This window comes from Athene noctua, chromosome 1 (genome assembly GCF_965140245.1).
Source record: "Athene noctua chromosome 1, bAthNoc1.hap1.1, whole genome shotgun sequence".
Classification (NCBI taxonomy): domain Eukaryota; kingdom Metazoa; phylum Chordata; class Aves; order Strigiformes; family Strigidae; genus Athene; species Athene noctua.
Window position 1 is genome coordinate 116,439,682 of NC_134037.1, and position 27,358 is coordinate 116,467,039.

At 48.0% G+C, this 27,358-nt stretch overlaps 1 protein-coding gene across 3 annotated transcripts in view; it reads left to right on the forward strand.

The window, feature by feature from the left end:
• The first annotated feature begins 3,322 nt into the window (after positions 1-3,322).
• LOC141956371 (sodium/potassium/calcium exchanger 3-like) overlaps positions 3,323-27,358 on the forward strand; it is a 285,876-nt gene continuing 261,840 nt past the window's right edge. For all 3 annotated transcript variants that reach the window (XM_074896962.1, XM_074897054.1, XM_074897505.1), the window contains exon 1: positions 3,323-3,473. In XM_074896962.1, the coding sequence (XP_074753063.1) occupies positions 3,353-3,473 (121 nt within the window). In that variant the 5' untranslated portion in view covers positions 3,323-3,352. The remainder of the gene's footprint in view (positions 3,474-27,358) is intronic.

Here is a 27,358-nt window from a genome sequence, read left to right on the forward strand (position 1 = left end):
CCAAGAGATGCTCCTTGAAGAGTACTGAAATGGTCAGAAGAGGAACAAGAGTGAAAGGGAGAAAGTGGAAGAGGTAGGTGATATAAAGCAAACTATATATTCAGCAGCATGTTCGTCTCATTTGTTCTTTCTTTAGCAGTCCGTTGTTTTTTTGGTTTTTTTTTGCAGAAGGCTCCTATAGAAGATAAATATGAGTTTTCCTCAGGAGAGTAACATCCACGGCAATTCCCTTCCTTCTGTTTCTTCCTGCAAACAAATCAGTTTGAAGACTGCTCCACCCACACACTGGTTTATCAGTGGGAGGGAAGAGGGAATTCTCCCATCTTATGCTCCCCAGAAATGGAAATGCTTCACAGGCTAGTACTTCCTATGCTTGTAAGGAATTCACCAAATTATTTTGTGATTCTGAATTGAAAATCTGTTCCTAAACTATATAGGCTTCCCAGATAGTCCCAGTCCTAATTCTCAACACAGTGACTTTACACCTTGGCGTTTATGAGCAGCTCTGCAATGGGATGGAAAGGAGGCTTATGATGGAGGAGTGAATAATGATTTTGCAGTGACTCTCAGGGTCACATTTTTGAGCAGTTACAGACTTCAAAAGGACATTTAGATTTAAAAGGAATACTTTGGGAGTACTGTCATAGTGCTCTGTCACGTCAGCAATGAAAACGTTCACCCTCAAACTCCTCTTATCCCAAACTTTGTTGACTGCTTTCATAGGGTATTGATCAAGACTAAGCAATGAGACAGGTATGGTCTCTTTCGTAAGCTGTGGTGACTTATTGTAGCATTTGACAGTGCTACAGGTTTCAGAGTTGTTTACCATGGGGTAAAACCTGCCCTGCCAGGGGGAAGGGAGTGTGTCCTACCTGGAAAAAACCCAAACCAAAACAAAACGCTTCTTCCATAGTTACATCCTAGGATTTACTATATTTACTGTCTGGATGGGAATTGGATCTGCCTACCTGGGGCCAATAGGGACACCAGCATTTCTAAAGTTGTCTGTAGGAGCACGATCGATAAATCTTTAAGAGCGGTGTTGAAAACTGACATCCTGATTAAGTTCAGAATTGCAAGAACCCTGGGAGAAGAGGCTGGAAGCTGAGTGCATAATGAGATACCGATCCCAGAATGAGACCCTCTCTAATGACAATGGTTAGTAACTAATCAAAAATATTGAGAGCGCTATGTTTTCTTTCATTTCTGTGTCTGTGTGCAGCCAGCCATAGCAACTCTTGGGTAATATTTGGACTATGGGAACTGATGTGTTTCTTCTGCTTCCTTGTTCATCTAATCTGAAGGTGGCTCTTCAGTCAAAAAGTGTTTTGCTGTCGTGGGCAGGTTGATACATGGGCGTGTATTGAAATGAGTATGCTGGATGGCTGTTGCTGTGCCCGTGTCCCAAAGCTCAGGTGTGCCTGCCAAGTGCCTGGTGCCTCCTCAGCCAGCTTGCAAGGGCTTCAGTCATATGTGGCACGGAAGAGCCTTCCCAGGGTGAGGGCCAGCTCCAGGTCGGTGCAGAGGGAGCACAGCTCCTGTATGTGTGTTGTGAGTGCTGCTGTCAGCTGTGGAGCTGCTGAGCTGGGACAGGCGAGGATCAGAAAGTGCTTGCCATGCTGCTGTCTGCAGCTTGGGTTTTTGTCAGAAGTATTTTAACTTGAAATGATGAAACATCCAAAATATCTTTTGGAGAGTTTCTGTTCTGTCATTGCATAAATCTCTTTTGATTTAATTCAGTGTGTTCGCACTGCAGACAGCGCTGCCCATGCTCGCACACACTGCTCTCATTGATCTTAGCCAGTGCCGCTCTGTGTCGCCAGCTTGTTTGCTAATGCTGCTGTCAGGATGTTAGCATCGGGAGTGTGGGGGGCCTAGGAAAAGTCCCAAATGGTGGCTCTGGTTTCAGGGACGCAGGGTTCAAACCCAGACTCTGCCAGAGGTTCGTTCTACTTCCTTGGGTAGAATGTCATGTAACTCCAGCGCTCTTCCAGAAGAGTGGGGATAACGGTGTTTCTTCACAACTGCAGGCCCTGCAGGGGCAGCTCCTTCCTCACGTGTGCATGATACTCTGGTTTCAGTGCAGATAGTAGGTGTTTGTGTTGCTGCTGCAATAATGGTTATGGTTTTAAACAGGGGAGTAGGAATGAAAGGTTCAGGCCAGCTCAGGATTTTAAACCCAGGAGCCCAAGCTGTGGATGGGTGAAGCAGCTGTGCACGGGGTGCCCGGTGTCATAGCCAGAGGTGGCACAGCTCCCTGGCGGTGCGTGAACCCCGGTGCCGGCCCAGCCTGGCCGACCAGCCTGCACCCACGTCCCTGCCCGGGCCTGCACCCAGAGGCGTGGTGGTTGCAGTGCCTGAGGGAGGTCTGCCCTCACCTGCTCTTGCACAGGACCAGTTTGAAGGGCAGGTGGAGTGGGCGGTTGCTCACACAGCAAAAAATTCAGAGCTGAGTGTGAGAACGGGGAAAATGAAAAAAACCCAAACTCCACAGTGAGAGTCCTCCAGAGTCTGAGTGCATGAAACACAAAGGAATTGCAGCAAGGGCTGCCTCCTGCTCGGGCTGGGGAATCACTGGTGAGAGGGGAGGGGGCACTGGGTCGCTTGCGGTTCTTTTGATCAACGTTGTAGCAGCAGATAAAGGTTTTAGCCCCCGAGATGATGTCGAAAGGCCCCGCTCACCCCAGGAAAAGGAGGGTGGAGGGAGCGAGGGCTGCAGCTGCGGCTGTGGAGGGGCTGGAGGTAGGCAGCCATGGAAGGATGCCCGCAGAAGCGTGGGGCCGCGGCCGTGCGCGGATCCCTGCGCGCTGCCCCGCGTGCGCCCGGTGCACGCAGGGACCACCTCTTCCATCGCCGAGGCACCCGGGGCGTGGGCGCGGCGGCCCGAGGGAGGCCGTGCCGCTGCGAGCGCCGTGCCCCGGGGCGCACGGGAGCCGCGGCCCCGGGGGCAGAGGGGGTGTCTCGGGGCGCGGCGGGGGCAGCCCAGCCGCCCACCCGCCCACCCCTACCCGGCGGGGTCGGGGGTAGTTCGGGGCCGGGCGGCTCCAGCTCTCCGCCCCCTCTCCGCCCAGGAAGCCGCCCCGCACGCCAGAGGCGGGGAGGGGGGCTGGGGGCCGGCCGGGAAGTTTCGCCCCCCCGGCTCCATCCCCTCCCCTCCCGTCCCCTCCCCATCCCGCCGGGCCGCGCCCGCTGCCCGCGCCGCGCAGGGGCGGTGGGTCGGCGGGCCGGCGCGCAGGCGGCGGCCGGGGGCGGGCGGGGGGCGGCGCTGCGGCGGCCCGGCTGGGCTCGTCTGGGCTGGGCTGGGCTCGGCTCGGCTCGGCGCGGAGCGGCGCGGCTCAGCGGAGCGGCCGCGATGGGCGCCTCGGCGGCGGAGCGGCGGCGGCGGAGGCGGCGAGGGGACCTGCTGCGGGGGCAGCTGGGCGCCCTGGCCGCCCTGGCCCTGCTCCTGGCCGGCTGCGCGGCCGGCCGCGGCGGTGAGTCGGCGCCGGGGGCCGCGCTGAGGGGCGGCGGGCAGCGCGCGGGGCCGCGGCGGCGGGGGGGTGTCACCTGCGCGGAGGTGACCCCTCCCCGGGCGGCGGCGGAGGGAAGGGGAGGCGAAGCGGAGCCCGCGGGGGGCTGGGGCGAGCCAGGGCTCCCCCCGCCCGCGGGGGTCCGGGCCGGGGCGGTGTGCTCTGGGGGGCGGCGGTGGCCTCTGAGAGGGAAGAGAAACTTTGCGGGAGCCGGGGCCGCAGCCGGGCAGCGCCGGCGGAGCGGAGCGGGTCCCTCCTGAGGTCCCGGCGGCGATGGGGTGCCGGCCCGGGGACGGGGCGCGATCGTCTGTCCCGCCGGTACCTGCCCGCCGCCGTGGGCTGCCGGTCCCTGCGGGGCAGGGGGCGGCCGCGCTCCCGCGGGGGGGGGGTTTGGGGCAGTTTGAATGGGCTCCCGCGTGCGAGGCGACAGGCAAAGGTGTTTGGAAGAGGGACACTCGGTCCTGGGCGTTGAGCGGTCGTCCCCTGCTTGGTTTTGCAACCAGCTGTACAAAGAGGGTGATAGCAAGCAACTTACATTTTGCATTGCAAATATGTGAGTGTAAGCAGAATTTACGCAAGGCTTATTTTCCTTTAAGTGAAGGAGAGCGTACCCCTCCGTGACTTGAATTTGCTTTTTAAATAAACAGACGTGTCTTAAGGGTTTCGTGGTGTCCAGCATGGTGTAAGGAATGCTCTGATGTTTAGGAAAGAGCACAAACACCAGCTAAGACTTGACCATAGATCTTCTTATGGAGTATAATAATGCTTGGGTGGATTTTTAAGATTTGGGTCTTTAATACCCTTAAATTAATAAAATTTTCTTTTTTTATACATGTATTCTAAAAGTTACGCTTGTTTTTCATGAACATGGTGATTACTTCTGAGAAGTAAGGCCAGGAAAGAGAGACGTGAGCATCGTTGTAAGTAAACAGGGGTGTATGCATGTACTTAAGTATATTTAAGTCTACCCACACAGTATATGCAGATGTGTGACACTAATACCAGTCCTTCTTTTACATAAACTCCAAAGGCTGCCGGTGAGAAGGTGCTCTGGTGTACTCTGCCTCTCGTGCCGGTGGGGCCAGACCTGTTCCCACTTTCTGTCGATGGGAAACCAAGCTGTGTCCAGCAGAGCAGGCCAGCTGCTTGCCTTCACCACAGGATAAATTGTAGATTACATGTCAATGGGAAATTTCAGACCTATTTTAAATGGGCTGCAGAGTGCACTCCTCTCTGAAGGGTAGTGTGGATTCCCGTGCCATGTTTTGCTCTCCTTGAACAGTTTTCCCACTGATGCAGAAGGGAGCTCCATTCACTGAGTGGAGGCAGCACAGGCTGTAAAGGTCTGTGCCGCAGGTGAATTTGTCTGCGCTTTGCTTGAATTGCACAAAGTGCTCCCCAGCTGACACTCCTAACTTTCATCAGGGCTCTTGCCGCTTTGCTTCACTTTGGGAGAGTATCTTACATTGTGATCAGAGGTAGCTTAAAATTAATCTGAGAGATGAGAAATAGCATTTGGCACAATAGACACGGCACCCTGTGCGTCTGCTGCCACGCAGAGCCAGGAGCAACAATGAAAAGAATTGTTTCACAGGTGGAAATTTTCCACAGCGCTCATGTATCCACCGCCTCTTCATGGGACCTGAGTGACTAGGCTCTCTTGGGAACCTCGCTTACAGCTAACAGCCTGATGACTTCTGCACTTTGTGTTTGTATCGTGATTAGATAGGAGGTGGAAAGATGCATTTCGATGTAGTGATTTAAGTATTTTTCCCATGTAAAAATACATGGTTTAAGTTCAAATACAAACTTTTGACTATAGTGCTTTTATATCAAATGGCATCTCCCTTCCCACTCCTCTGGCAGAAGTCAGCAGCCTTGCCCCTGCACTCCCAGGGTAGTTTTCACTAGCAAGGGGTTTTGATATTCAGAGTATACGCAGTGTATGTGGCTGACACGCAACTCTCTCGCATCCTTGATGCCAGAGAGATTGGTGGTGGCATAAAGCTAGGCAGAGGTTTCATTGGGGTGCAGTAGCGACGCTGCTCCTGTAGAGCTTTTGCATTGAGATGTGATCCAGCCCAGAAACCCTAGGCTTGAATCACCTTTTTAGATGATATGTTCTCGCTTCTAAGGCTGTTTCTCTCAGTCAGTCCCTTTCCCCTCGGTCACCATCTCTGCCACAGCCTGGATCCAGAGGACCATGGCTTTTTGAGTCACAGGTGACCTCTGTTTGCAGAGGGGTGTGAGGTGCCAAAGCCTCATTCACAAAGTGTATGTACTTGCATCTGCCAGCAAGAAATAGGATCTTCCTGAAGAGGCAGATGTCCACAGCCTTTTAATTGATAAACCATCTGTAGTGAGCTACTCTAGAGAATAGAGCACAAGATTGGGGTTTCTGTTCTGGTGGCTCCCACTGCTTTTCTGGGTGACTTAATGTCTTGTTTCATTTGGCTGAGTCTCTAAAATGAGGCCTCCTTTTCAAGTCGCTTTGAGATCTCCTAATGCTAAATGATGTGTAATAACAAAGTATTATAACATGATAATGTTTATATGAAGGACATTCCAAAGATCTTTATATTCCACAAGGCTCAGGCTTTTAAAAATAGATACAGTGCAAATTAAGAAGAAATCCAAGTTCCCGAAGTGCATCCGGGCAGTGAATGTACAGCTGGCGTGCCTCTTTCTCTCTTCCAGGCAGTGTAAGTCCGTGGTTATGCTCTGACATCAGGGAAGCCACACTGGTAAATAAGAGGTGTTAACTGAGATCAAGCACAGCCCTGCAGACCCAAAATACAGCTGCCAGCCCCTGGACTGCCATATACCTTTTGGTCTGCTGAAGGGGAGCGGAGGTGAAGGAAAGTTACAGAAACATCTCATTAACTTGAACGGTACGAGTCACTTCCAGAACTCTGCCTGACTCTGCAGTCCTTGCAGAAAGAGCCAAACAAAGCATTAAGTTTTCTTTTTTTTTTTTTTCCCTTTTTTCCTTTTTTTTCCCCTGCCCTGGGCACACCCCCACCCCCCCTACCCCCCCAATCAGTCTCTCTTGTAAAGAGAAGGAGGAGTGGAGAAGAGAGACTCCTTCATTATGTGAGACCATCTTCCAAACTGTGATGATTCAGGTTTTTCAAGAGAGGCTTCTGAGTCAGGCCTTTTAACAGTTTGCTGTCATGGACAGCAGAAATAGCAGGGGCATCACTCAGTGGGATTTTTCTTTTCTTCTTTCTGTGTGCCTGTGTTTTTGGCAGGATAGTAAGGAAAAGCCAGGTCTGATTCTGCAGCCCTTACTCATGGGGATGGGCACATCCAAGCAAATGGAGTTGCCTGTGTGATTCAAGCGTGGAAGATTTGGGTTGCTTTTAAGTCTTGTTTTAACTTGATGGGAGTGAAGTATTCAGAATGGTGGAGTAGGCCTGCTGGCTGCATTCTGACTAGCTCTGAGACTTACTCCAAATCCAAAGCTCAGGCTGTTTATACAGTTCCCTGGTCCTTCCTGTGGGCTGCAGGGGGGTTGAGCGCATCCATGTCAACGATAACACACTTACAGAAAGCCTCTAAGTGATCCTGGGTGGCGTGATAGAAGATGGGGAGCAGAGATCCTAGTGTGTCCACCGTCCACCCCTGTGCTAGTTGGAGGAGCTCACAAGACTAGAATGAACCACGCAGGCTATTTCCTCCTGACAGCTTTGTCATGGGCTCTGCCTCAAAGGGCTTTTCCTTACAGATCTCCTTACTGCCAAAACAGTGTTGAAGAACCTTTGTGTGACAGATCCTGGTCCTCTAGCTAGGAATTAAGCAAAACCTCCCTGATTTCATTTTAATGTTTTGGTTTGCGCAAACCAAGAAACCCAAACCGAACTTTAGAGGTCATGCAATGAAAGCACAAAAGCAGTTGTTTTCCTCACCTCTTCAGTGAAGCGTAATCCTAGCTTCAGTGGGAGTAATCCTAGCCCAGATGTAATGCTGTAATCGTTGGACCCCTGGATATGGGAATTTACCCTCATAAACTAGGGAGAGGCATCAGGCCAGAGCATGGTATGTGACCTCTTTGGCAGGGAGCTTGTTTGGCCTTGCAGGAAATGACTTGTTCATTTATTTAGTACTTGTTCAAGGTCCTGCACCAACAGTCGACAGAGAGTGAGGTCTTCTATCGAGCAGCTTACAGCTCGGGGAGTGGCAGGGATGAGGCATGAGGCTGTGTTTGGAAGGAGCATGGGGGAACATGCTTAAAGATGTGCTTAACTTTCAGCATCTGCTTATGGTATTGACAGAGCAGGGTTTGTACCCTTGGCTGTGAATTTGTGCTTGCTGCAGGGTCTCCCTGAAGAACTGCCTTAAAAATGTCCAAATTTCCCTATCTGCCAGTGTTTGGAGTCCATGTAATTAAGTGTTCTGGAACTGCTGGGCTGTGTGGCAGGCTGGTCAACTTGCCAAAGTTGGGTGCCTGAGGCAAATTCCGGCATACCACCTAAAATGCCCAGGATCTTGGTCCTCAGGATGGGTATGCAGGATGCTTGGGAGTTCCAGCTTTGGGAGGACTTGAAGGCAGAAAGTTTGTGGCCTCCCCAGCTGTTCATAAACAGAGGGAGTGCAAGGCTGCGAGACTAGGAATGGCAGAAAAACTCAGCAGACGTTATTTCTTTAGTGCCTATTAAGGGAAAGTGGGCTTGTGGCTCCACATCTGCGTATGATGACTGAACTGTCAGTGCTCAGTCCTGCCCTGTCTGATGCTTGTGGCTGCTTCTGCCCTCGTTGCCTCCTTTTGCATGTGCTCTGGTGTTTCTGTGGCCCTTAGCTGAGTCTTTTCAGCAGGCTAACCCAGCAGAAAACTAGCCTGGGATAGATGAAATTTTCTGACAGATTAGCACACTAAAATGACTTGTTGAGGGATCTTAACAAGCCATGGCTGAACAGAAAGCACTTGGGTGGTGACCGTGGTCAGAATAGCAGAGCTTATGGTAGAGTGGGCATGGATTGTTTGGTTTTCTCAAAGCCCTTGTTTAGTAGTTCCCTCCTGCTGCTAATCTTAAATGGCCCTTAATGTTGAGAGGGGTGGCTGGTCACGCTGTCCATTTTTGGTCAAAGATTCTCGAAAGGAAAGATTCGGTTGGACCTGTTATATATTCATGTGACAGGTACTCATGTCTGTAGCCTCCTGGAAGTGAGACTATGAAAAAAAAATCTGTCCTGGGGTGGGAGAAGGTCATTCAGGAGATCAGCAGCCAGCCCTGCAACTGGAAAGCTCCTCTCACCCCTGGAACTGACCCTGCTTCTAAGTGTTAGTCTTCCCCAGGGCATTTTTCTCTGTTTTGTCTCTGTTCTTCTCTCTTTAAATTTATGTCAACTCTATGGTAGCTAGAAAAATAATTATTTTTTTCTTTTCTTTTGATTTCTGTGCTTTTGGAGTGGTTTAAGTTACCCTTTCTAGCTTTCCTGTCCACAAGGAAGCACAGAAAATTTAGTTTTCGTAGAGCCTTCCCTCAGATAGACTTGAAAAAAAGAGCCAGGTCTCATGAAACCTGTCATTGAAAACTTTGGAGTTTTGTTTTTAAAAATGGAAACCACATGGGGTTCATGGAGCATAGAGCCTCAGGGATGCATCTTGTTACTGTCATTACTTAGAAGCCAGTGTAACTTCTTCAGGCAATTTCTGCAAAAGTGCGGGTTTCTTCCGCAGGCACATTGATTGTATGCTGCGCTGTGGTGGGAGCTGCACCTTGCTGTCATGAGTTGTGCTTTGCCACCTCTTCTGAGGCACACCGCTTCCTACAGCTGGCAACCAGGCAGTTGAGTTGCAGTGGTGCGTTTTTTGAAAAAAAAAAAGAGAAAAAAAAAAAAGTGTTTGCTTTTTTCAGCCTTGTCTTCCACGCCCTTCTCTAGACCAGTCTTTAAGCATGGGATTTTAGAAAGCACTGGGGATTTTCAAAGGCTTTGTTCTGCTCTAGGTTTTACCTTTAATATCACCACAAGTCAAGTCAGACCAATGCCAGGAGCTGTTGGTAACCTCATCCTAATTTTTTTCCGCTGCTGTGGCTTTATGGGAAGAAACAGTGGGCATACCCAGGATGTTTATAGTCCTGCCACTTTAATCATCATGTCCTGTAGACATGCTCTCAGAAGAGTAAGGTTACACAGTGAGTAAATCTTTGTGGCTGGTCTGCAGCAAAGCTACCTAACTTGCAGCATCAAAGGAAATCCTGTGAAAATGGAAGTGGTCAATGTGTGTAATTTGTAGCTCATGAATGGATTCTTGGCTGACACTAAAGGGATGAAGGTGTTTTACCTCTGCCTCTCCATGGAATTGTTGCTGGACTGTCAGGCTCTCCTCCAGCTCTGAACAGCCTGTCCTTGCCTTATTTACTGCCAAGGGCATCCTGACTCATGAGTTTGCAATTAGCTACTTGAAACCCCTAAGGGGCAGTTCCATCTCCCCGTATCTTTTCTCCCAGCAAAGTTTACGTTCTCTTTTCTTGCATTGTCTTCCACAGAAGGTCAAGTCTCCACAGAAGTTGGAAAAGTGCCTGTTCAGATGAGACTTAGATCTGATTTTGTCAGCTTGGAAATTGATAGCAATGGGAGCTGCCTTGATGTGGAGACTGCAATGGGATGAGCCTGCTGTATCTGGGGATTTTGGAGGGTGTTGAGGCCTCCATCACTTCAGCAATGGAGCTGACTACATCAAAGGAGCATGTGTGCCTCTGTAAGACATTAAATACATGCAGTCAATGTGTTCATACCGTAGCATGGCTGGATTTCAGCTCAACACTCAGCTTTAAAAATAAAATGGGTACAGTCTCTAGATGCTAAGCTTTTCTTTAGAAGCAGGCTGAGAAAACTCTAGAAATGAAGGGATTTCCCAGTGTGTTTGATTGTTGGGGGGGTAAAGAAGAACAAGGAAGGAAAGGGAACAGGACGGGATGTTGCATGCAGCCACAAGGGCTGATGAATAGAAGCCCATGGTAATTGGAGACAACCCCAAGCTGGGTTAAAAGCAGAAGCTTGATGTGGCCTGAAGATGTTTAAGCTGATTTTTTTTTTTTTTTTTTTTTTTTTTTTGGCGGTATCCGTGAGACTAGGAGCCTTGCACCAAGGACTTCAGGGAGAAGTCCTGGGTCTTTTTCTTCTGAAAAAAGGGAGGTCTTGATTGAAGAGGAGTCCAGATGTGGTGTCCAGGGAGAAGGCTGTGTGGGACAGTACTTGCTGGGACTTTATTTGCCTTTTATGGACTTTTTTGACTAACAGGGACTGTTGAAATGGGGCATATAAGCTTTTCTTGTGGGAAGCAGATGGTCCCCAAGCCCTGCCTGGGACCTGGAAACTGCCTGCAAGCCCAGAGGAGATGGGAGCGTGTCTCCTGCCATTCAGCCTGCTCCATGCTGTCCTCTCGCTGGGCTCTGCAGGCTGCCTGGGGCAGGCCAGGTTATGGGGGCTGTGCTGGTGGATGTGAGCATGTGTGTAAAGAAGCGGATATACCTTTTGTAGAGGGAGAATGCTGTTATGCACAAGGGAGTGTCGAAACTGGTTTGGAGGCACAGGTTTCATTGTTTTGAAACATTCCTTTGTCGAGCTGTGAGCTGAGCAGCTGTGCTAAGTGGCTGAGATTCATAGTCTGGTCTGACCTTTCTATACCTCCAGTAGTGTGTGTGGTACTTTGGCGAACAGCCATGTTTGTGTGTCCATAGGCAGTTAGGCCATGTTCCAGGGGATGAGTGCTTGACTTGCAGTGTGTGAAGGACTGTGGTTGACTTTAAGTGGGCTCGTGTGTGTACAAGGTTAACCAGATCCTCCCTCATTCAAGCTGTTCCTCAGTTCACAGCCTTTTTTGGAGGAAATGAGGCAAGAAAGCATGTCCTCAAATTATAAAGTAGGGACACTGAGGTAGGATAGGAGTTTGTGGACCTCTCCTGGCACAGTAATGACAGAGCCCCAGATGGAGTGCAGATCTGCAGATGCGTTTATGCATCAGTCCACCGTGTACTGACACGTCCTCACAGATCAGCCCCAGGAAGTCCCTTGTGGCCCCATGGTGGTTAAGGGATGAAAATCATGCAGCCAGGGCATTCTTGGGTAAGTGCAGTATATCTCATCTGTTGCAGTGGTGGAAGAGGAGAAAGACATCTTTGGGTAGTGCTGAGCATGCTCTTCTAAAGAAAACTTTGGTATGCCAAGGCTTGTCCTCAGCGTTCGCTCCTGATGCAGGCATCATCTATCAAATGAGAACTGCAAACAGATTTTAACAGCTCAATTAGGAACAAGCCTGCTAAAGTCCAGGAAAAGAATCTTTTTGATATGCAAGCCAAAAGCATGCTAACTGAATTACAAGTTCTGTTATTAAAATAATTCTCATTCAGAGATACTCAGCTGTTTTTTTTTCCCTAAGATGGCCAGAACATCCTGTAACATAAAGCAGGAGGAGAAACGAGCCTTACATGGTCATTCCTTTCTCCTCTGAGAAGATCTGCACTCCAATTCTCAGTGTACCTCTTTGTGATAGTTGATTTGTGTTTTGTTGCCAGCTCATCGGGAAAACACGACAGAAAAAAACTTTTAAATGAACATTGCCTGTGCTGAGACAGTGCAACAGTTCATTTTAGGGGAAACAAGAACATAAGCCATGCTATTTGATGTTACACACAGTGATTTGTACTAAGAGGCTCATAGCATTTGATTTCTATTGTTGAAAATGAGTAGGTATGCGTGATGTGCAACTCCACAGGGTGGTTGCAAGTAGAAAAGAGTTGTTAAATGCCTTGCTTTCATGGTTAGTAGGTGCCATGCAGTACAGGAGCTGGTGAGGATTCTGGCTGCAATCCTACTTGACATATGTTTATTCTCCCTTTTCTGCAGAAGGATGCTGTGGTGCTGCTGCCGGGCTCAGGACAGAGGATGCTGTAGAGCCCTGAGGACAGCAGCCTTACCAAACTGCACAGCAAGAACATGGATCTCATTGGTGGGGTGGCTTAAAGTTCTCTCAAGGTTGCTCTCAAGCTGCTGGAAAGCTGGGTGGCCTGGCCCCTTGGTGTAACCAATGTATGGTACCATGGTTAAGATCTTTTGACTGAGCACAGGTTTTATGTCTCAAGTCTAGGTGAGCAGAGATCATCCTGCCACAGTACTGAGTGTACTTGCTAGTGCCGGGGTTCTCATGAGCCCTGTTGTGAAAACTGAACTAGAAAGACCCTTGTCCCAGAGATCTTCCTTCCATTCCAGCCAACACTCATATATAGCTTGCTTGTTCATGGTATGCTTGCTCAGCAGGTTACATCAGTTGTGCTCACAACAAGGTGTTGCTTGCTGTGGACACCTCCTCAGAAAGCAGTATTGTTGGAGGGGAGGGAGAAGGAGAAGAGGTGATACTTAAAACAACCCTTAAGTTAATTTTACTGCTGACAAAGTAAAATAAATTGAGTTTCATGTTCTTTGGATTTATTTCTTGCACTAAATCAGAGGAGGCAATAAATCAAGTTTATTCAGAAGTGGAGAAGTTTTCTAAGAACATAACCAAGTCCATGTAAAAGCCTCTTGAGTCAAAAAATGATCTGAAGAGAGGTCACAGAAGTGCTGTCTTGATGTTGCTCTCTGCTGGGAGGCAGTCAGTATGTTTCGGCAGGGGGAAGGCCTATGGACCTGGGGGACCTCAGGAGCCATTGTCATATGGACTGTAGCTGGTGTTGCACCTCCTGCTGGGGTTAGGCCTGCAGAGACAGAGATGATGCTGTGGCTGGGTCAAGGGAGGTAAGAGGACTTACTCGAGAGGTACTTTCCTAAAAATTTATCCTGGGAATGAGTGTCTGTGTGCCTGACCGGTGACGTGCCTGGGTGCTGCCTTCCGGAGTGTCTGTGCTACATACCAGACCAAGTTGTGCGTCGGGTGGTGTCCCCTGAAGCAACATGGCCTCTTGCTTTCCCTTCCTCTCTCAGATTTTCTGGGCATCAGGTATTTGGTTAGATAAAATATATTTCTTGTGGTTCAGAGAGCCAGGCCAGTTGGTCAAAAATGACAAAGGAGGTAAATCAGCCTTAATGTGGGAAACTTTGCCCTGGTTCTGCTACAGAAGAAGGTCTTTCATAGACAAGGTAGTTTCTTGCTGGGATGGATCTTGATGAAGGAATTGGTCCTTTTTAGTCTTTATTTAGATCCTGTCTGGAGTTTCCCAGTCTTAGGAGCTTCCTGTGATAAAGAGCACAAGATCTGGTGACTCCCAAGCCGCTCCTGAAATCCAGCCTTCCTGCACGGGGGTATCAGGTGTTCAGCTTCTTGGTGTGATGAAGAATGCTGCTGGTGATGAAAGCAAGTTGAGAGAGAAATTTGAGAAGATTTTGGAAAGATAATAAAACTTAAAAGCAGAAGAATGAAAGAAGTATCAGTCGCCACCAATTATTGTGTGCTAAAGTTAAAATCCCTAGGGATTTTGCATCAGCTAATGCATAAGAGACTGTAGAATGAAATGTCAGCATTGGTGGCTTTGTTTTTAAAGCCTCAATCATAAGGCTATTTAAAAAAACCAAACCAAAACAAAAGCTTTTTGTGTCATTTTAGTGACAAACACGTATTTTCCAAGGGAAGTATGAGTTCTGCTAATTTCACTACCTGTCCGTTATGTGTACCTTTCCAAAGCATCTCAGGAGCAGGGCTATGTGCTGGTTGGCAGTGCTGTTTGGATAGGGAGGCTCAGGACCTGATGACTGTAGGACTGGAGTCTCAAATTGTTTAAATTGACTTTGGTGGCACAGTGCCAGCTGACACCAGCTGAGAATCTAGACAGAACAACTTGTCCAAGGTCACCTCATAGGCTAATAGCAGAGCGGTGAATTAAACCCGGGTCTGCAGAGTCTCACTTCAGGGTAAATAAAGAACGCATGCAGCATCTTGGAGGGTCCTGCCATTCTTAAAGCCTTATAAAGAAAGGACAGCATCAAACACTTGATTCTGGTATGATCTGGAGTGCTACCCTTTTGTGCTAGGATCTCTGGTTAAAAATAGATATTTTTTTTTCCTATAGTATTATTTATTTCCTTAAAATACTTTGGAAAGTTCCAGTTTGGGATTTTGCTAGAAAGATGTCCTTCCTGTGTGTGAGTTGGGGACCGAGTTGAGCTGGGCCAGGCTCTTTTCTCAGAGGAGAAAGGCTGAAGTGTTGCTGCACTGCTCATGACTGGTACCTGTTTGGGCTTGTGTCTGCCTTTGTATCTGTCTTTTTCAGCAGGTATGAAAGCATTCCCCAGGTGAAAAGAGTAAGAGTGCGGGGAACAGTTTGGACAGGGAGTGCATTCACATCATCTGCTTGTAGGGACAGGCTGCCTTTTCAGTGAGCTGCAAAGGAGTCTCTATAAACTTAAGTCAAGCCTTAGTACTGAACCCCCACTTTGAAGGTTTTAGAAGGTTCGTATGCTGCCATCACCCTGACAGTACATTTAAAGGCCAGTCTAAAATCCATTGAAGCCAATGTTAGTTTTTTTATTGATTTCAAGGGTGCCAAAGATCTTATTGAGTGCTCGCTTGGTTTTGGGATGGGGTTTTCATTAAATTCTTTTCCAGAATGGGTGTGGCATGTTTCTTTATCTCTGCTTTCCATGTTTCTGAATATTGAGATGGCATCATAGACTTGTGCTGTTTTCTCCATGCGGGGAAAGGGAAAGATCAGAAAAGAGAGGGCTGTTTGAGTTTTGGCTGTCTGGGGTTATCTCTTAAGGTATGTTAGGTCAGGCTTGCATCAGTGGTTTAAAATCATAGAATAGTTTGGATTGGAAGTAACCTTTAAAGGTCATCTACTCCAACCTTCCTGCAGTAAGCAGGGCCATCTTCACCTAGATCAGGTTGCTAACAGCCCTCTCCAACCTGGCCTTGAACACTGCCAGGGTTACCACCTCTCTGGGCAACCTGTTCCAGTGTCTCACCACCCTCATTGTAAAAAATGTCTTCCTTATATCTAGTCTAAATCTATTCTCTCTTAGTTTAAAACCATCACCCTTGGTCCTATCACAGTAGAATGCAATATGTGCTTGCAATGTGTTTGCAGCATACCTCTACACCATTGCACCATTTCTATCTCCCTCCCTTGCTCAGAGGCTCCCTGTGTGAAGCAGATGTTTACAGGACCATGCTGGCTTGTACCACTTTTGGATCCCTTATAGCATCTGACTTGTGATGCCCACTGTGCCCCTGAGACAGAGAGAAGAGAGCCTGTTCCCAGCTTGGACACTGCACCCCCTGAGGAATTAAGAAGCTGCTCTGAGTTGTGTGCCTTGGTTCAAGAGCCTGACCCCATGTGCTTGGTGTCAGAGAACTTGTGATTGTTGGTTTTGACCAGAAGACAAACTCCTCTGAAGTTTGAGATTTCCCAGTGTGGATGCTAAATGTCCAAGTTAGTTCTGGGAAGCCAGTGAAGTTGCACTAAACTCAAGCATTAAATGATGATTGTGTTCTTCTCTTGTACATTCCCAGGGCTCTTCAGAAAGGAGCTCAAACTAGTGTTTCCAAAATTACAGACACTGTTTCCTACATGAACTGAAATATGGGAATTTGCAAGGTGCTTCCTCATTGTGTCTAGAGATTCTTTTCCTTTTTTTCACACCCCCCCAACCCTTGAAAAGTTTTTCCTGTAACTGTCACGTTGGTATGGGTGTGAGAGAGAGAATAGGAGGACTGCATTAAAATGCAGGGTCTGCCAGCAGAGATGCACAAGGCTGAACAGCCTGGTTCTTACTGGAGGGAGTCCCACAGCTAATTTCCTCCCCAGGGGCAGCTGGGAGGTGGTGGCCATGTGCTGAGGTGAGCTGGGGCTTTACAGGCAAATTTGTCGACAGGAATGAAGGAGCTGGAGGAGGAAAGGACAAGGGACAACCTGAGATAGCTCAGTGGTGACACCTGTTGACTGGGAAAATGGCTGTGCCAGTAATCTGAGGTTGGGAGGACCTTGTGAGGCAGGAAAAATCGAGATACTTTGGTGTGATAAGCCTTGGCTTGTATCATCAGTGTGAAAGATAGAGGAGGCAGCATCTAGTGGTGCAGTTTCATTAGAAGAACCTGTCCTGGGAGGGAAGCTGCAGAAGAACATGTCTTTTTCCCAACAAAGCTGGAAGTTTTACTGTGGCTGATTAAAATGTGCCTGTTTCCAGTTCTGTGATTCCCATGGCTGGTGGGCTCTTTCCTGATTAACAGATTTATTTCTAGATATGCTTGCTTACTTCTGATAAATATAAGAGAGAGATGTCCCGGGGCTTCTATATATATTTGTCTGTAATTAAGGTAGGATTAATAGCTTAAAATTGTTTTTAAGAGCCTGTTATGAGATCAGCAGATAGGAGCATGGGATGAAATGCATAATGAATACATTATGTTATAAATAATGGACACAGCCAGTGCACAGGCATCCCTGAAAGGTAATAGCTCTTTCAATAATTAATTAAGCGGGTACTATAGGGAAAACACTCTATGTCACTAAGGTAATTTTCAACCTGGCTTAGTGACACATAGATCAGTCTGAATGAGGGCAGAAACCTGCATGCAGCTGGGACCCTTGGTAGGCACAGTTCATGGTAATCACAGGGAAATATTTGTTGGCTGGAGAACTGGTGAGAAGGGATAATACTGAGGGCTGATAGAGAGGAGATGCTGATAGCACCTGGAAGATTCGCTGGAACTAGTGCTTTGCTCGTTTTCCTAGGACAGAGTGGCTGATCTAGCAGCACAGAAAGCCTTGTGCTTCTGTCTGCTTTGTAGAAGAATCAGGCTTTCCAAGAGGACACCTGATGTTCTCTCCTGCTCAGGCCAAAGCCCTGATAGAATGAAATCTGTTAAGGGATGTCAAGGGCAACAAGAAAAGCTTCTGGAGGTAGGTGATGAAAGGAAGATTAGGGAAAATGTGGATCCTCTCCAGAAGGTTACAGGAGACCTGGTTACCTGGAATAGGGAGAAGGTGGAGGTACTCAATGACTTTTTTGCCTCAGCCTTCACTGGCAAGGGCTCCAGCCACACTGTCCACAATGCAGAAGGCAAAGGCAGGAACTGGGAGAAGGGAGAACTGCCCACTGCTGGAGAAGATCAGGTTCAAGACCATCTAAGGAACCTGAAGGTGCACAAGTCTATGGGACCTGATGAGATGCATCTGCAGGTACCAAGGGAACAGGTGGATGAAATGTCTAAGCCACTATCCATCATATTTGAGAAGTTGTGGCAATCTGGCAAAGTTCCCACTGACTGGAAAAGGGAAAAAATAATCCCTAATAGTTTTTAAAAAGAGAAAAAAAGAAGACCCAGGGACCTACAGGCCAGTCAGTCTTACCTCTGTGCCTGGCAAGATCATGGGGTGGATTCTTTTGGAGACTCTGCTAGGGCATGTGGAAAATAAGGAGATTAGTGACAGACAACATGGCTTCACTAAAGTACCTGACAAATGGACCACTCGGTGGATAAGGAATTGACTGGATGGTCACACTCATAGAGTTGTGGTCAATGGCTCGCTGTCCAAGTGGAGAGGTGACGTGTGGCATTTCTCAGGGGTCAGTGTTGGGGCTGGTGCTGTTTAACATCTTTGTTGATGACATAGACAATGGGACTAAGTGTACCCACAAGTTTGCCGATGATACCAAGCTGTCGTGTGATTGACACGCTGGAGGGAAGGGATCCATCCAGAGGGACCTGGACAGGCTGGAGAGGTGGGCCTGTGCAAACCTCATGAAGTTCAACAAGGCCAAGGGCAAGATCCTGAATGTGGGTCGAGGCAATTGCAAGCACAGATACAGGCTGGGTGATGAGTGGATGGAGAGCAGCCCTGCAGAGAAGGACTTGGGGATATTGGATGGAAAACTGACTGTGAGCCAGCAATGTGCGCTCACAGCCCAGAAAGCCAAGCGTGTCCTGGGCTGCATCAAGAGAATTGTAGCCAGCAGGTTGAGGGAGGTGATTCTCTTCCTCTGCTCTGCTCTTGTGAGACCCCACCTGCAGTGCTGAGTCCAGCTCTGGGATCCCCAGCATAACAAGGACATGGACCTGCTTGAGTGGGTCTAGAGGAGACCATGAAGATGATCAGGAGCTGGAGCACCTCCCCTATGAGGACAGGCTGAGAGAGTTGGGGTTGTTCAGCCTGGAGAAGAGAAGGCTCTGGGGACACCTTATAGCAGCCTTCCAGTACTTAAAGGGTGTCTACAGGAAAGCTGGGGAGGGACTCTGTATCAGGGAGTGTAGGGATAGGACAAGGGGTAATGGTTTTAAGCTGAGAGAGGGAAGATTTAGGTTAGATATGAGGAAGAAATTCTTTCCTGAGAGGGTGGTGAGACACTGGCACAGGTTGCCCAGAGAAGCTGTGGCTGCCCCCTCCCTGTCAGTGTTCAAGGCCAGGTTGGACGGGGCTTTGAGCAACCTGGTCTATGGAAGGTGTCCCTGCCCGTGGCAGGGGGTTGGAACTAGGTGGTCCTTAAAGGTCCTTTCCAACCCAAACCATTCTGTGATGGTTCTGTGATTCTTGGAGCCCATTTGCCTTTGGCCAGTTTGTCATGGCAGCTATAGACCACATCTGCTTGCTGACCAGTGGCGGAGAACAGGGTTGAGTGAAGGACCACAAGCACCGTGAAACATCTAAAATGCTATGTGTGGGGTGCAAGCCTTCACAGCCTTTGCTGAGCTCCTCATGGTTCTTTCTGCAGCTCTTGCTATCCAGTGTTAATTTTAGCCCCACACGCTGGGAACAGAAGAGATTCATGAGTGTAGGGAAGAAGGCGCAGCATCAGTTACGAGGCCAGTGGCTGCCCTTCAGCATATTCATATCTGTGAGTCTCATGGGTTTTCTGAATAGATACAGAAAAAGGGGAAGTTTTGCCCATCCACAAGGCCTAAATTCACATCTGTGTCCCTAACTGCTCATTTTATATTTCCCATATCTTTCACGCTCTCACTTAATTATGTTTTATTCCCCATTCTTATACAAGTTCTGCTGCAATTTTACCCATGCCAGTGTAGCAGATGCCTTAGTGCAAGTCCTGGGAGATTTGTGAGTGTTGCGAGTCCGGCCAGCCCTCCTGTGTATCTCTCCACGTCTCTCAGTGGGGTTTCCTGCTTTGTACTTCCTTGTCTGGCTATCAGTGAGTTTTCCCAGTTTCACAGCGTGTAAAGAGTGCTTTTAGGGAGCAAATCCAGATTCAGTAATCATACAGTGGAGTTAATATCAGAGCCAATGTATTCTCTCGGGCTGATACCTTGTCTCCGTATTGCGAAGTGCCTAGCATGTTTCCAGCATGATGGAAGCAGTAAATAATAATGATTAAACAAATAACAGTTACAGGTTTATGTAGTGTTGCAGGGAAACACAAGGGGAAAAGAGTTGTAAGGCAAAGTGAATGGAGAAATAGTCTTTTTAAACTTGAAAAACATGTTTGTATTGATATTGGACACAAAAGCTCCCTTTTCCCTCTTCCTTGTTTATATTTTGCAAGATCCATTTTTTCTTTATCTTTTGTGGAGAAAAGCATGAAAAACCCCCTCTTCTGCTCCTTTGTGATGTCTCCCCTATCATCAGAGCATTCCGGTGTTTAGATACCAGACTGGGAGCCAGGGCTTTTTTTTTTTTTTCTTTTTTCTTTCTTTTGTGAAAGAGGTGGCTTATTTTTAGTGCTTGCAACACCCAGCTCACTGGGCAGACACAGCAGGCCTGTTCCATCCATCATCTGTGGGAAGGTCGCATTCACTGAGGGAACAGGATCTGCTTCTACTCTTTGTTGTGTTTCTCTCATCTGTTCCATTTCTGGCCATTTGTTCCTTCTCTGCAGCCCCTGTGAAGTGAGGCAACCCAAAGGCCACATCCTTTGGGGCAGCTAGCTCCAGGCTTCCAGCTTCAGCCTCATTGCTGTGGTGCGGTGATGGAGGACGGACTCTGAACCTGGCTGGATGAGGGATACCGGAGGCTCTGGTGGGAGCTGGCACAGAGGGGTGGAGTTGTTGATTCTGCACAGATTATGCCCTTCCTCATCTGAGGACCTCACTTCGTGCTGTGGGTGAACTTATACCCTTAGGACTTGTATCTTGAGCTGTTTGTTGTCTGTTCAGGTAGCAGCAGTTCCCAGAGGAGCAACTTGTTCTTTGGACACAGCAGAGGAAGGGCACATCTTTCTGGGGTGCAAGTCTGAGCCACCCCATCGCTCTTGGCAGGGAGCTCATCCCTGGAGCCTGGAGACCTGCGCTGCTGACAGCACTGTGGGTGCTGGCTGTCTGGGACTTGGGTGTGTTTGGCTTTGGATCCTGCAGAGCCTGCTGCCCTCCAGTACCTTCTCAGGAGACGCCGCTTTCGGGTGCGGGGCCCTTTGTGCTGGGATTCCCACCAGCCTTGGCCTGCTGCCTGTCCCACTGATCTTTGGGTGGGCAAAGCAGATGCACACAGTGGGCCCTTGGCTTGCAGGGTAAATTCAATACTGATTGTGGAGGCAAACCTGCAAGTGTGACATTTTTACTACATTTTTAGAATTTAACTTGGAAAAAAGGTCATGTTTTCTTTTCCTTTTTTCAGGGCCAGGGGGAAAGAACTGCTGTGTTTCTTTTCTCATCATGTCTTTATGATATTTTCCAACTATATTTAATTCTGCAGAATTATATTTAGCTAAAAGTGTAAAAGAGGACAAACCAAACCAAAATAAAATATTTTATTCCAGGTTGTCTAAAACATCTCATCTGACCCAAAACCGTCTTTCCTCCCACCGTGTCAGCTCAGAATTAGGAGAGAAGTATATAAATATGGGGGAAAGGAGCAGTGAATGTTCAGCTACTAAGCAAAAACCCATTGGTCAAACCACAGGTATTTGCCCCTGTCACATGGGTTTAGAATACAATTCATTTTTCACTGCATTTTAAAAGGTAAATATCTCCTCCAGAGAATGAAACTCTTAATGCAATACATTACCCTATCTGATTGATAGCAGTGAGGATCTCAATTACTGCTTTTTCAGCCATGTAAGATCTTGATTTCCAGGTTCAAACAGCCACAGGATCTTGGAACTGTAAAAAAGTAGTACTGTTACTGATGGAAGATCAATTTTAGGTTATTTTTAATTCGTTGTTGCAAAGTTTTTCCTTGCTGTCTACCATGAAGAAGGAAGATAGCAATGCCTGAGTTAGATACAGTAGCCTGGGATGACCTGGGTGACTTGTGGTGCAACCACCTGTAACACACTGTTATTGCTGTGATTCTTGCCCTTTGTTTCTTTTCTTCTGCTCTGAAGTCAGAGGGACCTTTTTTGTTGGTTTCACTGTTCCATCCGAAGCCCATGTTTTGGTTTTGCCTGGGGAGATTTTGAACGGTGCTTTTGGATTGCCAGGAGCCGGGAGGCTTGGTAAATTGAGTTGAGGAAGTTGCTGACACAAGAAGTGAGCTCAGAGTTTTGTGAAATGCAGAAAAAGAAAAGAACAGGGAGTCTGAATGCATTTGAGATTGCCCAGAGTCCCTTGCAGGGAGCAGGGCTTGGGAAGGAGCTTAGGGCAGGGAGAGGAGCTGCCCTGAGGACATGTTAGGGATGGGGTATTTATTGTCCATCTTTCTTTTATGCCTCTGAAAACATCCTCTCTGTTTGTTATGGGATGAGGGAGGGGGAAGTGCTAGCATCTGCAGCAGGGTAATGCAAAGGATGCTGCTTTACTTACCCCTGAAGCTAACCTCTGCAACAGCCACAGAAACAAAACCGTGCAAAATCAGGGTTTGCTGGACAGTATTAAGAGATTGTTCCATTTTTGGAATGTCACAGGGCAGAAGAAACGAGCAACAGCTCTGTCAGGAAAGATGTACTGTGCCAGGGCACAGTGGAAATCACGCCTGGCAGACAGCAGCTGCCAAGCAGCAGAGATAATATCAACAGTGTCCAGACCTTCCATTTGTAACAGGTGAAATGTTAATGAAATGAGAGTGCCAGCAGAAGAGTTACGATACCCCTGAGAAATTAAAGTAGAGAATCAGGCTAAAAATACTGAGTGCTGTTGTGTAGATCAGTAGGAAACTGTCACCTTGAGTACCACATGTGGTTTAAGCAGGGGCATAGAGGAGTGCCCAAGGAAAAACTATTAAAATTATTAGAAGCATGAAAAGATTATCATGAGAAGATAAACACTATTTAGTTTAGAGAGGAGCTGTGTCACAGAAGGTATGGTAGGGAGATTTAAAAAGTATTTTTTACCAGCTTCTAAACTGTCCTTTTGCACTTCTGTGTAAAACAGGAAGGGAATGTCAATTTAATGGTCAAGCTGATATGAGTAGTAAAGAAAACATAAATTTCTGCACAGACTGGTAATGAACAATCAAGGAAGCCTTCGATAATCATATATCCAATGACAATTTTTGGCAAAAGACAGTGAACAGGAAAATTTTTCTTCAGTTAACTAAGCCTGAGCCCAGATACTGTTCAGGATGGTGAGGTGCATGCAGAAATCCATGGGTTCTCATGGAGTCTGTGCACTACCTAAAAGGTGAGTTATACCTTATGATTGGTCTGAGGTGGGGGTGTTTTGTTGACCTGGAGAACTAGTAAACCTAACAAGAGCTAGCTTTTTAATGGTTAGATTTTTTTTAAAAAAAACCCCTCCTGTTTATTTTGTAAATAAAAACCTGTATCAAAATGCCTGTTTTATAAGAATATGAACTGTCACAGAGTTCATAAATTTGGTTATTGCATCTCCATCCTGCCAAGAATTGTACAAATGTGTAGGGAGAAACGGGTCTTGTGCAGAGCTGAAGCAGGTGGAGTATGAAATTGGTGACAGAGACAGTGAGCATTTGCTTAAGGTCACAGCAAGTTTGTGGCAGAGGGGGGAATTAAACTTCAGTCTCTTAAATCATTGCCCCATGCTTTGACTATGGGCTCCAGTTTGTGTGTGACTTACCTTTGCTTTGCCCAGACTGGGAGGGGACTTTTGGTAGTAATTTCTTTTTAAATGCTTCAGTGAGCACTAGAAGATTTAATCTCTTGCAAAGATAGTTTGCTGTGTAAAGCGCTGCAGGTGCTGCTCAGCACCCTCACTCTCCTTGTGAGTGGTACCGCCAGCACCCATAGGTGCCAGCCACAAGCACAGGGTGCTCTGGGTGGAGGGCATTTGCATGTTACTCCCTGTTCCAGGTGCCTCTGCAGAGGTCAGTGGAGTGACACCAGCCTCTGGCTGGGCTAGACCATCACCTGAAGTGACTGAAAGCTTGAAGAGCAGTCACTGTCCTGAGTGGCTTTCTACAGAGCCCTGCCTGACCTTAAAGTTTTCTTTGCCTTCAGGGTGGGAGCAGAGGATGACTCAAGCAGAACACATGTGGAAATTTTACTTTCAGATGGTAGGTAGCTTTTCAGAGTTAAAATAAGCCCACAGTCACATTTTTTACTGTTCTTCATATTGTGTTGTGAGAGCTGTAGAGCTGTCATTTGACCTTCAGGGCATGCTCTGCCTTCCTGCTGGGCAGCTGGGCTCCGTTTGGACCACCGCTCCCAAGTGTGGCTCAGAAGTGCCTGCGATGGCTGGGAGAGACAGAAGCTTTTGGGGGTCCTGGGTGAGCTCACGTGCTCTTTACGGACAGAGAGCTGGTGAGCCTCTGCCTGGAGGTGTGTGGGAGCTACGTCTGGCTTGGCAGGGAGGACCGGAAGGTGAGATGGTATATCCACCAGAGTGTGGAGTCTGTGTTGTTCTCAGATGGTTACCTGGTCTTCTGCCTCACCCCTCTGAAGGCGCACATGAGGAAAGAGTAGTACAGAGGCGGTATTTTGTGATACTGTGTGGTGTGTTTGAGGTTGGGACAGGTTTCTGGGCTCAGAGAGTCAATCTCTCCAATATCTCTGAAAGACTCTTCAAACTGTCAGAGAGGAGGATCAGTTTGGACAAAGGCTGACTGTAGAGTCACTGCTGGTGGGAGGAGAACTTGTGGTTCATCCCTCTAGGCCTGTGATCCCCCTCTAGGACTAGGTTGGATCTTTAATCAAGGTTGCATTTTCTTCTGTAGCACAGAGCGAGAGTCATTTAATTGTATCTGAGGGTTTTGTGGGGGCTGTGCTTTTTTTCTGCTGGTGATCATATAGAAAATAGTGTTAAATGGGGGAGAAAGTTACTGGCATGTGTATGTGGTAAGAATTTAGACCTTGTTTCTGCCCCTTTTTGGCATCATGTAGGAACTTTGATTCAGGCATTGCTGCCCCACCTGTTAGCCAAAAGGTGAACTCGTGTGGGGTGGTCTGCCCTGGAGCTCCTCAGCCCTACCTCAACAAATAATGAGGGCAGAGAAAGTTAAGGAGCAACGGATGCTTTGCCTGAGTGTGGGGTGGCTGGACACTGGTCTCTGCTCTGGTTAAAACTTAATGACCTCTTCCACAGCAGTAGCTTCGATGGGAATATCTTCCCTGGTGGGTGGAGCCTGTCTTAGGGAGAGCTGCCCCATCTTACCTGGGGAAGAGTCGAGCCTGCCACCCACCCTGTCCCTGCCGCATCTTCTGCTCATGGGGCCTTGTGGCATCAGTGCTTCTCTTGTTGTTATTGTGTGGTTTTTCAGTTTGTTTTTTGTGACTGGCCCTTGAGTCACTGTGTAGTAATGAAACTGAAAAATCAGAAGTCCTTCATTTTACCAAAATTGTTTTTTCTGCCCTCCTTTACACAATTGCCTTGAAACTGGAAGAAGGCTCAGAGACAGAGGTACAATGCAGCAGAGGGCTGTGGCTGGTAGAAGGGAATTTGTAAGGAGGGACTGGTAGGAAGTCAGGTTGTGGGAGGGGTGTGAAGGGGAGAAGGAGGCAGCTCAAATGGGAAGGTCTGGGAGTGGTGCTGTGCACCAGGACCAGCTGGGTAAGAGGTGCTGGTAAGGCTGTAGGGTCAGTTCCCTGGAGAAGGTGTGGAACATCTAGGGTGAATGTAGTCACAGGGGTCTGGCTGAGCTTAATGGCTGTTGGCTGGGGAGTGATTCTTGAGAAATGAGTTATGAGAGTTGGGGTGGGAGAAATCCTGCAAGTCTTCATCTGCCAAAGCCACCAGTCTTTTTCCATGGGGATTTGCAAAAGTGGTGAGGAGAAGGAGGTCTCTGGACATGGGACCAGGTGCTGCTCAGCATCAGGGAATCCATCTGGATTCTCCATCCAGCTCTGTCTCCCATTGCATATCTTGCCTCACCTGATAGATGTCCTGGTGCTCTGACAAGTCATGCTCACCATCAAAATACTTCCACAGTGCCTGCTTGCTCCAGGACCTTCAGGTCACCTCTCGTTACTATTTGCAGGGCTGTGAGGACTCTTCCTTAGCTGCTGCCTTTGTCTTGATGGCAGATCTTGGGGCTGGGCATGGAGGCAGAGCCCGGGCATTGTGGGAGCAGAGAGCTGCCGGTACCCAGTATTGCTGCTGCTCCTGCAGTGCTGCTCACCAGCCTGTCTGCAGTCTTCCTCAAGCAAGCTGTTCCCCCACTCTTCACCTGAATCTTCTGCTCTGCCATCCAGTTAGGTCTGGAGGCCTTTGATGCAGGGACCCTCTCCCTTTTATTAAGTGCCTGTAAATTGTCTCTGGCCCCTGTGCCCTACTCATGTTATACAAGTATTAACAGCGGTGGTGGATTGTGAGTGCACTTCCCCAGCCCTTGTGCACCTTTTCATGTGGGTCAGTATGTGTGGAAATACAGCTTTGAAATCAGATCTAAGGAACAGGCTACTCTTCAAAGCCAGGTGTAGCGTTTCTGAGGTTTTTTCTTCTCTTGAGGATACTCTATTTATGGTCTTTGCTGCTGATTTTGAAAGGAAAGCATCTCCCAAATCAGCCTACAAAGAAAGGTAATCCATTTATGAAACGCTTATGCAATCCCGAGGTCAGATTATCGTGTGACAATCTGCAGCAGATCTGATTGCACGAGTTGAAACCCAGGTACTGGGACTGACTGGACGTTTACCTGCAGGTTTGGGGGCAGCAGGACAGAGACATGGAAGGGCAGCTCTGGAGCAATGCTACAGTTAATTAAATGAGTCTTGCTCTACAAGGAGGATTTGCCTGGTATGTCTTGAGGTAACCACACCACTGTTCCTCACCTCTGAGGCTGGCTTAACATGGGAGCTTGCGCTTGGTTGTTCCAGCTTTTTTCTTCCCCAGAAATATTTCCCAGTTGTATTCACTCTAGGAAAATCTCAGGGAGAGGGAGATAATACAACTAGTTGAAAGGGGTGTGTGTGAAACCAACCCTCCAAAACCCAAAACCATTACCATCAAAAGAATAGATAAAAGGGACAGTCAAGAGAGGAGGGAGGGCAAGCATATTTCAGAAAAGCTGTGCTGGTTTTGGCTTCGGCCAGCAGGATCTAGCAGTTTGCATAGAAAGTTGTTTTTTGCCAGTGAGCCGAGGATACCTGCCAGCTCTGCAAAGCCATTAGCAGCAATGCATTATTCTCGTGAAAGGCTGTGGTGACAGATCCATCCCTTTGGCTTGGCCAGCCTCTGGCCTGTCAGCTCTTTGCTGCTCCAGCTCACTGCTCATGAGCACCTTTCATCTTCATTGCATTTCTGCATTATCGGGCCAAATCCTCCACTGCCAGTTTCCGCACCAAAGTTCAAGGAGTTATCCCAGTTTCCCCCAGCTGAGCATCATGCCTGGGTTTCTTTTAATCCCCCTCTATTAATCTGAAGTTGTCTTGTCCTCTGATTTAACCCCATCTTGGATGAGAAGGGCTGTGATACACTTGCGCCGAGTTACTGCCGTATGCCAGCCTGATCTGGGAGAGCTTTCCATGACCTTTCCCTAGCAAACCTCAAGATCCTGATTAATTCAGTCACCTTACTCTTGACTTTTTCTTTGTTGTTTTCCACTAATTAGAAGGTAACAGATGTTTTTGGAGTCTTGGATGAAATGACCTGGTCACTTCATGCCTTCTGATCT